This window comes from Kryptolebias marmoratus, linkage group LG1 (genome assembly GCF_001649575.2).
Source record: "Kryptolebias marmoratus isolate JLee-2015 linkage group LG1, ASM164957v2, whole genome shotgun sequence".
Taxonomy (NCBI): Eukaryota; Metazoa; Chordata; class Actinopteri; order Cyprinodontiformes; family Rivulidae; genus Kryptolebias; species Kryptolebias marmoratus.
Genome location: NC_051430.1, coordinates 6,670,042 through 6,682,148, shown reverse-complemented (window position 1 = coordinate 6,682,148; position 12,107 = coordinate 6,670,042). Strand labels below are relative to the sequence as shown.

Here is a 12,107-nt window from a genome sequence, read left to right as displayed (position 1 = left end):
GACGGAGGTTAGAGAAGCTCCGCTCAGCCCCTTACCTTAAAACATGTGGTAACCACCGATTCCGAATCGATAGCTGGGTTTTGAACGACCAAAGAGAGAAAAAAAAATATATATTGCACCATTATTTTGTTGACCTAACAGCAAAAAGTATCCGCTCTCTGTGCGAAGTGGAGCATTTGGTCTGACTGGAGGAGCCGTTAACGAATATGAGCCGAAAACATTCTTTTGTCTCTCTCTCTCTCTCTTTTCATCCCAATGGTGCATTGGAAAGAAAATGTCGCCACAGATGCTGTAAATATTGCATTTAGACCAGATGTGACAATTACATACAGAATTCCAATGTCACTTTTGACAGAATTGTTCCAGACATGGACGTATCAATGGCCCCCTGGCCCCAGTGGTTCCGGCGCCTATGAAGTGGTGTGTATTAGGCGTGATTGTGACATGAGGTTGACTGAGACAAAAACCAAAATGAGTTGATTTATTGACTTCATGATTGACTCGAAAGCCTTTCCTTTTTCCTGAAATTGCACCACCAGAATTGCATTCCAGCATCTATCCATCCACTGTCCTCCACTTATCCATGGTCAGGTCGCAGAGCCAACAGGTTCAGGAAAACCCAGACCTCTCTGTCCTCAGCGACGCTCTCCAGCTCCTCCTGGGAGATCCCAAGGTGTTCCTAGGTTGGAACGTACCAATGGACCAGTACATTGAGAGCTTCTCCTTTAGGCCTTTTTTCCCCACAACAGACCAGAGCAACTTCCTCATTACTGCGGTCAAGAATATGCAAACTCCATACGGAAAAAAGCAGCACTCCGTCATGCAGATGCAATCAGCAGGAAGAAAATGCAACAAGTGAAAATAGGACAGAATGAGGAAATTGTAATGGGTGACAGTCTAATTTCAGCTGAACCTGTTTTAGCATTATATTGCGAAGAAAAGTAAAATCAAAACAATGATAATCAGTTTACCATTCATCACTGATGGTGTCTTTACAGCTGTGCAAGTTACCAATGTCCCCAAATAAATATAAAAAAGCACAGTCCAATAAAAACCAGGGGTGGAATTTAAGGTACGGTATGTTGAATTTGAATTTGGAAGTCAAAAGTTCCTAGCTCCCAGTAGAAAAGCTCAACCTGAACCCTGATTGAACTTGTTGATTCAAAATGTTGAATCTGCTGATCTGTAGGATCTGACAGATGTGGAACAGATAAACAACAGAAGACAGGCAGAAGCTCGCTATATAGGGCCCTTGAAGTGAAAACCACTGTAACAGAATACAACACATCAGACATACACACTTGACTATACTGATCCCTCAGTCTTATAGCACACGCTGGGATGGTGTTATGCCACCTTTCTTTGGTCTTTGTGTTTATGTGAGCCTCTTCAGGTCTTTCTACCACAGAAAGCAGCTTTTCTGTTTGGAAATCCAGCTAATGTCAGTAATGTGATGCATACTTCCACAGGAACAATACATCCTGTGACATGCGGTTCCAATGTTTTGTGTTGAGCGCCTTAATTGAACACTGAGTCAGCATTCACACCATTGTTATTGTTTTCCTGTTTCTATTGTTTTTCTGTTGATACATTCTTCCATACTACTTTAGCATACTTTCAGTTATTTTAACCATTCATACATCAAAAATGTAAGCTCTTTCAGGACATCCCCAAGTTTGTTCAAAATTTAACTTTTAGCTAATGTTTTCCTAATTTTGGCTTTTAGCTGCTGTTTTGCTGGTTTTAGCTTTTATTCTGATCATTTTAACTTAAAGGGGAAATGAAAAGTGCTTTGAAGCTAACATAAATCAAAAGAAATTGCTTATTTTCAGAGTCTCACATTTAAAAATGTTGCACAAACTTAAAATTAATAATAGAAGATCGAAAAAAATTATTAGGGTCTAATTGGCATTTTCTGTAAACACTGGGAAGGGTGATGTATCACATGTCAAGCACCGGAACGCCAACAAGGCAGTAAGTGGCAAATACAGACAGTGTAGGGTTGAAATGGTTCAGTTTGTTGCAATTAATTGTGTAATCTCACCCAAAACTCCAACATCTGAGCCATTCTTCAGCTTCCCAAAGGACAAGAAAGTTTGGGTTGTAACTTTCACTCAGAAGCTAAACTAACATCAAAGTCTGGTGACTGACTGAGCAGTTAATGTTCTTAAGAGGACCATCTGAAATACAAACCTTCAATAGAAGAACCACCGCTTGTTGGATCGGCACCAGTCGCCTCTAGCTGTCTCAATGGGAAACTCCTTGCAGACTGTGTGACATCATTGTAAAGCTTGGGGGTTCCCCTTGTGAAATGTGGGGCTTAAGTTCAAAAACAAAAAAACTTGTTTTCAAACCAGTACTCTTGTTCACAAAACTTGCTTCTTCTGCTTCACTGATAAACACTGCGACAGTAACTTCCTGCAGCGGTCTGCCCCAGCATGCTGGAGCTCCTTCTACTTCACCAACCAAGGAGATTACACCTCCAACTCAATCACAACACTTTGGAGTTTGACACGAAAACTCCAAAAACAAATCACTTATGTTTTAAATCAGAGAAATGGGCCACTGGAGTGTTTTATGATGGTGTTTAACTAAAAGAAAAACATGAAAACTAATTGTTTTGATATTTTATTTCATTTCTCCTTTTAACAACTCAGTTTCAGGTGCTTTGGCAAATTCCAGCAAGGTTTTCAGCACATTCACATGGCATTTTCACAAAAAATGTAATTTCTCTAGTTTAAAAGTTGCTTTGATTACCAGCTATCTGTGACCAAGAACCACAGACAGACCTCAGTCAAACATGTCTCTTTAAAGTTATTCACTGTGCTCTTTCCTCAGATGAGCCATTGTATTTACTGAAGTCTTTTACAAAGCAGCTCAGGGTGTAACCTGCAGTGAAACAAACACAGATTGTTCTGACACCATATCCTGAGGTCTAACATGAGTGTACACCCTGACAGAGCTTTGGATAGAAATATTCTGCTGCAGTGGTAACCTAATATGAGGGTGATTCAGTGATTCAGTAACACAGCTGTTCCATTCTAACAGCTGTCACCCCAATAGCCCATTTCCCATCATATCCATTTAACAAAGCATTACCCCAGTTACGATTTCAAGATGGCTGCTTCTTGAAACTTTAGTAGGTAATCTGTATTACTTTTACTGTTAATAATCGTTCTTTGAGCTGATTTTCACATTTTGTCACTAATACACCTAGTACTTTTTAACGTGTTTATAGCAAGTATTAACCCATGTTCTGTGACTAGAGCGCGTATCTATTTAGTAAGATTTCAAACTGGGAGAAAAATAAAGGCTTTGCTGTGGGCGTCCATCTTGTTTCCGACTCTCACCAAGTGGAACAACTGGAACGCAGTGAAGTGGGAAATTATGTCACTCTGACTTCCCAGCTTCGAGTTCCAATGTTAATGGAACACAGCATTAGGTCCAATAGAGAAACCCAGACATCCCTCTCCCCAACAACACTCTCCAGCTCCAGCAACACCTCCTGGGGGATTCCAAGGTGTTCCCAGGCCAAAGAGGATACTTAATTCCTCCAGCAAGTTCTCCTCCCAGTGGAAATGAGCCTGGCAAACCTCCAGCGGGAGGCGCCCTGAGGGCATCCTAACCAGATACCTGAACCACCTGAGCTGAATCCTTTCAATGAGGAGCAGCAGCTCTACAAGCTCCCCTCAGAGGACAGAGCTGAGCCCATCCACCTTCAGCTGCTTGTATTCAGGATATTGATCAGAAGCAACTACATCTCATGACTATAGGTGAGGGTTGGAACCTGAATAGACCAATAACTCAAGAGCTCTGCCTTTTGGGTCAAACTGACTGCACTCATCGCCCTCAATACCACTGAACTAATGCTTAGGATTTTATGTAGGCTATTTTTGTACTTCTATCTGATTTGTTGTACTTACCCTTCAACCTGTGTGGTGCCACATAATAAGGCTTACTTTTACACATCATGCCAGCCCACTGTTAACACAAATAGTTTGAAAGAGGAATTCTCACTCAGTCAAAGAGAATATGATATAAGAATGCCAAAGATACAATTGATTTGTTAAACAAATTTATTATTACATTTATTACAACAGCATAAGAATGGAAGTACATAGTCAATTAAGATTTCACAGAAACTAACAGAAACACTATGAGCTGAACTTTTTTTATGTGGTGTCCAACAACCACTGTCTAATTGGTCAGAAATCGGAAGTGGGTTAATGCCCACTAGAGATTCCCACTTTAGGACATAAGAGGACATACCAGGAGTGCTGCACTTGAGTTTCTAATGATTTATGAAATGTCCTGGTCAGAACAAACTTTGTTCTTGTTCTTGCCATTTAGAGTAAATAAACAATTGACTTTGTTCTTGCAGAGTTTGTAACAAGCCTTACAGGAACATGAAAAGCTGACATACTTGTCAATATCAACAATCCAGGTGAAGGCCTCACAAACAACTATATACCCACAGCTTGTTACAAACACAAGAACTTAACTGTATTGTGAACTTTCATGGCGTACCACTAAGATATACTGTATTTATAAATAGGTTCACGTATCTTCATTTCAACTGCTTAGTAACTGATAACCGTCACTGTTCATGTGAACCCCATGTGTATTCCTCTTATCTTTACAAAATCATTATCACCCGCTGCTGAAGCCAAAAGACCGGTTATAATTTTGCTCATGTCTGTGTGTGTTCATTTGTCTGTACTGTGTGCAAAATATCAAACACAGCAGACTGGACTTTATTAAAACTTTCAGGATATAATCCAGAGATAAATATCTAAAACTTATTATTGTTTGGAGTCAACCTAATTCAAGATGGCAGCCACGCCTAGATGATCTTAAAAAACACACAAATGCTTACAAATCTGACAATTTTACAGATTTTGAGCTCAAATTTGGTGTTTTAATATCTGAGACTAATTCACAACACAGACTTCAAGCATTTCACATTGCAGAATATCTTTGCATAAAACGATGGCAATAACTATTGGCATCACCTGTCTGACTGTTAGCAAAAAAATCTCATGAACCTCTGGACAAAATTTAAGGAACTTTTCAGAAAGTAATCACTGGATGGACATCTAGAACTGATTATGTTTTTAGCCAACCCAATTCTAGATGGCTGCCACTGGTAATCAATTTTAGCAAACACAAAAATGGATATAACTTAGTCAAATTTACCAATATTGCACTATAGTTTGATACTAGCTGAGTTATCCATTTTAAAGTTTTAAATGGTTTGTCACCCAATTATATAACGAAACGTCTTGGCTTTTATAACTCTCCAAAAACTCTGAGATCCTGCAGCCCCTCCTCTAAAGGGTTAAACAAATGCACAGAGAGGAGGATCAGGCTTTTTCAGAGGCAGCCCCCAGACTCTGAAACAACCTGAAACATCCTTTAATATTCATACTGTAGAGTCTGTACTGTTTCCAGTAATCCATCCTTAAACTGGCTTTTAACTCAAGTTCAGTTTGAGTTCCATCAGATCTAGCCTATTTTGCTGTACTTGTTGATATTTATGTGTTGATTTCTTTTTTTTTTTTTAGAATTTATTTTATTGATGGTTTTTCCTGTCCCTGTTTTGCAGCTTGTAAAGCACTTTGGTCAACCTTGATGTTTTTTAGTGTGCTGTATAAATAAAATTGACATTGATGCCGACAACTGAATTCTTCAACACCTAAGATCATGCGTGATTTTATAGCATCACGTCACATTGTGCGTAACATTCTTTTACAAGGTTTTACCAAAATGACTACAACTCCATCCCTTCTCATCAAAACATGAACGTAGTTTAACACTCTGGCATAAAAGGTGGTGGGCGATATGCATTACTTTAAGAAATTCTAGGTGTTGAATTTATTATAAGACAGTAGGAGTAATTTTCTAAGTAATTATATTGTGTGGTCAAACAAATTATGTAATCCTAAGAAAGCATTCCCACTCCTGAAGATGAGACTAACATCTCAAGATCTCTTTCCTGTTAGTAAAATTGATCTGGCTGCTGGAGTGGAAGTGCTGCAGTGTCCTGAGAAATGCTGACTCATTGTGAGCAGCAGCACTTCAGTGGAGTTTAACACCGAGTGCTGCAAAAGCGCACAGCAGTGCTCCATTGTCACAACACAGCATTACTTAGTGTCAGAAAAGCAAAAATCTACTCCCGGGACTCTGAAAGGATTTTCTTGGGATTAAATTCTCACTGACCCGATTCAAGCCCGTCACTGCAAACCTATACCGCACACCCTGAAAGAAAAGAGTCAATGAATAATTGATCAGTAGCCACTCAAAGAAAACTGACTGCAGACAAGCAAAAGGCTGCTGACATCCAGAACATTCTCCATTTCCTGAGAGAGACTGCTTTCAACAAATTACACAGAGCCAAGAACAGGCTATGTTACCAAATGTAGTCAGGAATATCTGGTCAATCTAGTCTGAGCTGTGACACAGAGCTTTGCATTTTGAAAAAAATGAAGCCATTTTCTCAGCATAGCCTTGCCTTCTCTTAAAATCATTTTATAGCCTACATCTGACAAGTTATGATACTATCACCTGCTGTCAAAAGGTAAAGAACGATATGCATCAGGGAAGGAGGGGGAGCTGTTGAATTGTTGAGACCAGTGAGCAACTTAGAATCCAGCTCAATGAGGGCTTTTTTATGAGAAACCCCTGACTAGCCTGACTCAGAGCTACAAATTTTAATCCCATTAAACACCCCTGGTGTGTTACAATATGTTGAGCTCTCATGAAGACCCTCACTGGATTTATCCCTCTATTTGTTTAGTATATATATATATATATATATATATATATATATACAGTGATGGATCTACACCAACACTAATTATTCTTTTAAGATTACAGCCCGACATAAAACATTATTTCCCTCCCAACAGATTTCACCAGGAATAACTAAAAACACCAAGGCAGGTTATATGGGAATCAGCTACTCATTTATTTGAGTCCTCATCTGTCGTCTCAGTTACAGCTGTGCCAAAGAGCAGACAGAGAGAGCCTTTGTGTGTCACAGTAAAAATTATAATCACGACCTACATACTGTATGAAATGAAACTGCAGGCCCTGAGCTAAAGCCATTCACTTGATATATATGTATATTACACATACAAGTATGTGGGATATGATGCAGCTAGCACACCAGGTTTTAGCTGAATATCTGCAAAATTCACTGAGGTATAGCCATTTTTGTGTGGGGTAACGTCGATTAGCTGTGGCAGCCACCTTCGATCGGGTTGACTCCAAAAGTTAATCAGTTGCAGATGTATCCAAATGTTACTTTCTAAAGGTTTCATTAAAATCTACTCAGCTGTTCATGAGATATTTTGCTAACAGACTAAGTTAATCCCAATAGTTAACAGTAAGGTTTTAGACAGATCTTGCACGATCAAACAGCACTCAGAGTATAAGTTGGGGATCAGTCTCATTTCCGAACACACCAAATTTTATTTCAGTATCAGTAATGTTGACTGAGTTACAGCCATTTTTGTGCTTGCTAAGGTCACGTTGCTGTGGCGACCATTTTGAGTTGGCTTGACTAAAAGGTAATCAGTTGTAGACTGAAATGAAAATGAATGATTTTCATTTAAATCCATCCAGTAATTTGTGAGATATTTTACCACTGTACAAACAGATAAATACAGTAAGCTTATAGATGTTTTGATATATAAAAAAAATCTAATGTCTAATCTAATGTCTGAAAATCTGAGTCAGGAAAATAATGGAATTTCAAAATGGAAACTGTGCAGGATCAAGGTGTTATTTTGGTCTGTTATCAGTGAGGCATTTGAGCTGCACTCCAGATTATTGTATTATCCTAAAACATGAGCTGCTACAACTGATCTGAGATGATAAATCTGTGCGACTGAAAGCCTCAAAATGATGACTGAGAATTACTGGTGTGGCAATTTAATGCAGTCCTGAGGAAATCGTTTCCGCTGAGGACATTTCTGCTCAGCTGAACTACAGTGCTTTATCTGTCAGCCACGTGGACTGTACATACACGCCCGTCCTCTGGGACCGCTTTCCCCTGTTGAATAAAAACATATTTTTATTCCTTTATCACTAAAATGAAACCCGTCTCTTATTTTTGACACGCGCTAAAGCGCGGCTGAAAAATACCGGGAAAATTTCTACATGCACTGTCGCATTTCCGTTCCGCCATCATAAGGAGGAGGCCCACGTCTTCGCAGCAAACGCTTGTCACGTTGATGCGCCCAAAGTGATTGGCAGGAGGGTTGAGCCAATAGCGGTGAAGCATTCCAGCATTCCATTGGCTCAAAGGGCTGCTAGTAAAATACGCAGGCGACAGACAACCAATAGACCTTCGAGTGGATGACTAAAGGGCGGGTCGACGCGTTATAAAGCAGAGAGTTGAGCCCCAGACGTCGCAGTCACAGGAAAAATCTAAGTTTGTACAGTCGTTTGTCCCCGTTCATTCAACAAAATGAGAGAAATCGTGCATCTTCAAGCCGGCCAGTGCGGAAATCAGATTGGTGCCAAGGTAAGCAGAACTACAAACATTTTGAATGGTTCATTAATACAAATTTACCGAGAAATACGATCATTTTCTCTTTGAACGCCGGCTCTTTGTGCTCTATGCGCCCCAGCAACCACACCCTGGGAATCTCATCGTGCTCGAATTTAAGGGAAATTACTTTCAATCGTTCATCAAGCTAAGCAGTCTAAATATATCATACGAAGCATATATTATAACTGTATATGACTAAAACACATTTGTAACAGGTATTTTGTAAACTAAGGTTTTTTCAAAATCCAGTTATTCAGCGTATAGTTTAATATTTATTTAAAGCTCAAATAAATTAAACGTCAGTATTGACTATATTTTTAAATATTTCCCGATTCAAAGATTAACGTCAGACGCCATTGTTCTGTCGGTTTTTCACTGCGAAGTACAAAAAGAGAAGTGGCTGTAAATATTACTGTGTGGCTCAAAGCGGATTACATTCAAAGCTAAATGGAAGTCTGTAAAATATCCACCAAGAGGAGTCCAGGTTTACCGAGTTATATCGTAAATAAAGTCGATTCGTGGTAAATCCACAGTTCCGGCTGCAGAGGCCTTGTAAGGCCGTTGAAGCGCCGCCCGGCATCTGCCCAGAGAGGACGGTTGATGACGTAGGAGGGAAGTTTGAAATTCAGAACTCTCTCAGCCAATGAGGAGCGAGGCCGCGCGCGGTCCTGCCGCACCGCGGCGGGAAATTCGGTCCATCATGTTTCAGCCCCCAAATAGCCATATAAAGTACCTTTTTCCGTCTTAGGTAGCATGATTTTAATGTTTTGTTTGTTTTGTTTTTGTAGTTCTGGGAAGTCATCAGTGACGAGCATGGCATTGACCCAACTGGTACCTACCATGGAGACAGTGACCTGCAACTGGACAGGATCAATGTTTACTATAATGAAGCTTCAGGTTTGTTGTAGTAATAACAAAATTTTTTTTTTTTTTCTACAAAACTTAACCTTGTTCTAACTGTACTGTCTGTCCTGCACAGGTGGTAAATATGTTCCCCGTGCTGTGCTTGTGGATCTGGAGCCAGGCACCATGGACTCTGTGAGGTCTGGAGCTTTTGGGCAGGTCTTCAGGCCAGACAACTTTGTTTTTGGTGGGTATTTGGGAGCAAAATGAAAGGAAAAAAAATACGCACTACCTAAAAAGCACCAAATTAAGACTTTATTCTTTAATTTGCAGGTCAGAGTGGTGCTGGGAACAACTGGGCCAAAGGCCACTACACAGAGGGTGCAGAGCTGGTGGACTCTGTCCTGGATGTGGTGAGGAAGGAGGCAGAGAGCTGCGACTGCCTGCAGGGCTTCCAGCTCACACATTCCCTTGGTGGCGGTACAGGTTCTGGTATGGGCACCCTGCTGATTAGCAAGATTCGTGAAGAGTACCCTGACCGCATCATGAACACCTTCAGCGTAGTGCCTTCTCCTAAAGTGTCCGATACGGTAGTTGAGCCCTACAACGCCACGCTGTCAGTCCACCAGCTAGTCGAAAACACAGATGAGACATACTGTATTGACAATGAGGCCCTCTACGACATCTGCTTCCGTACACTTAAACTCACAACTCCCTCCTATGGTGACCTCAACCACCTGGTCTCTGCAACGATGAGCGGTGTCACGACCTGCCTCAGGTTCCCTGGACAGCTAAACGCTGATCTGCGCAAGCTGGCCGTCAACATGGTGCCATTCCCCCGTCTGCACTTCTTCATGCCAGGCTTTGCTCCCCTCACAAGCAGAGGCAGCCAGCAGTACAGGTCCCTCACTGTGCCAGAGCTTACCCAGCAGATGTTTGACGCCAAGAACATGATGGCTGCCTGTGACCCGCGCCACGGCCGCTACCTGACAGTGGCTGCCATCTTCCGTGGCCGCATGTCCATGAAGGAGGTTGATGAGCAGATGCTGAACGTACAGAACAAGAACAGCAGCTACTTCGTGGAATGGATCCCCAACAACGTCAAGACTGCAGTCTGTGACATTCCTCCCCGAGGCCTCAAGATGGCCGCCACATTCATCGGAAACAGCACAGCCATTCAGGAGCTGTTCAAGCGCATCTCAGAGCAGTTCACAGCCATGTTCAGGCGCAAGGCTTTCCTCCACTGGTACACTGGAGAGGGCATGGATGAGATGGAGTTCACAGAGGCTGAGAGCAACATGAACGACCTGGTGTCAGAGTACCAGCAGTACCAGGATGCCACTGCTGAAGAGGAAGGAGAGTTTGAGGAAGAGGGTGAGGAGGAGCTGGCCTAAACTTTCTTTCAATGTCTTGTGTCGTCAGCTGCTTCTGTTGAGATGTAACCTTATGTATGTTTCAGTGTCTGAATAAAGTTATAAAGCATTCAGATTTGTCTTCTGTTTTTAATATAATGCAGTTGACATGAAATGGAGTTGCATTTGCTACACTGCATATAAAGTGTAGTTTTTTTTTTTTATAAACATGTAACATTGAGGTGTAGTCTGAGGATGGATGTGGTTTCCTCTCCAGTCTTATTCAAATACAGTGAGTCTCAGCCATCAGATGTGTTGGGTGCCTCTTCCATACTTGAAACCAGTAGGTGGGAGTGTTGGCCAAGCCATCCTTCTCCAAAAAAAGTGGCTGAGGATGCAGACAGTCAGTGCTATCAGTGTCCAGAAGCACACCATTTTCACCTGACCCTCCAGGTTCTGCTTCTTTCCAAAGTGTGACACAAAACCTTCCTGTTGGGGTCAAGACAAAAGCTTTAATTAAACTTAACCATGCAGCTGGAGGAAAAAAATCATGATGCTAATTCTGTTTTTAGTTGTTAGTGTGAATTTAAAACGTTAAACCATTTATCACAATGAAAGCACCAATGTTTCATATTTGTGTTAGCAAAACATTTCATAAGCCATTGGATTAATTTTTATTTAAACTTTCAAAGTAATGAATATACATTACACTTTTTTTGGGAGTTAACCCCATTCAAAATGGCTGCCACACTGTGACCTGAGCAGAAACAAATATCAGACACTTCTACAGATGAGAAACTAAAGATTGGTGTGGCAGTAGCTGAGTGATCCTTAACACATACTTTGTGAGCTACATATTAAATGAGATCTGTGTTGAAGGCTGTTATGATTGTTAGCAAAACATCCTTTAAACCATTGGACACATTTCATTGCAGCTCTCAGAAAGGAATAATTGGGTAAACATCTACAGCTAAACAACCTTTGGAGCTAACCCAATTCAAGATGTCTGCCACAGCCAACTGGCCTTAAAACACAAAATGTTTTCCAAATATTTAGGTAGAGTTTGGTGTAGCTGAAGCTGTGTATCATCCTATCACAGCCTCCAAAATAGTGTATGCAAAATGGTGGTACAAAAATATGGAAGTTTCATTGCTCATACTAAAAAAGTTCCACGTTGCAACAATGTGATAAAGCAGTGTTTCTCAACCTTTTTTGGGCCAGCGCCCCCCTAGCCATTATCAAGGCCTCTTACCGCCCCCCTCCCACCCCCCACCTTTTTTTTTTTTGCCTGTTTACGTGAATAAATTGTTTTTATTCATGGACTTATATAATACCTGATCTTGGGTATGGCCCAT

General features: G+C 41.0%; 2 protein-coding genes across 2 annotated transcripts in view; one reads left to right on the top strand and one right to left on the bottom strand.

Moving 5' to 3' along the window:
- The first annotated feature begins 8,387 nt into the window (after nt 1–8,387).
- On the top strand, nt 8,388–10,886 carry tubb2b (tubulin, beta 2b). Its single transcript, XM_017433981.3, has 4 exons — nt 8,388–8,530; nt 9,346–9,454; nt 9,537–9,647; nt 9,734–10,886. Exons 1-4 carry the CDS (start codon nt 8,474–8,476, stop codon nt 10,792–10,794), a joined length of 1,338 nt encoding a protein of 445 aa, XP_017289470.1. The 5' UTR covers nt 8,388–8,473; the 3' UTR covers nt 10,795–10,886.
- Nucleotides 9,733–12,107, bottom strand: part of bcl2l16 (BCL2 like 16) — a 6,736-nt gene continuing 4,361 nt past the window's right edge. Inside the window, exon 3 of the mRNA XM_017433983.3 lies at nt 9,733–11,241. Coding sequence (XP_017289472.1) covers nt 11,059–11,241 — 183 coding nt within the window. The 3' untranslated portion in view covers nt 9,733–11,058. The remainder of the gene's footprint in view (nt 11,242–12,107) is intronic.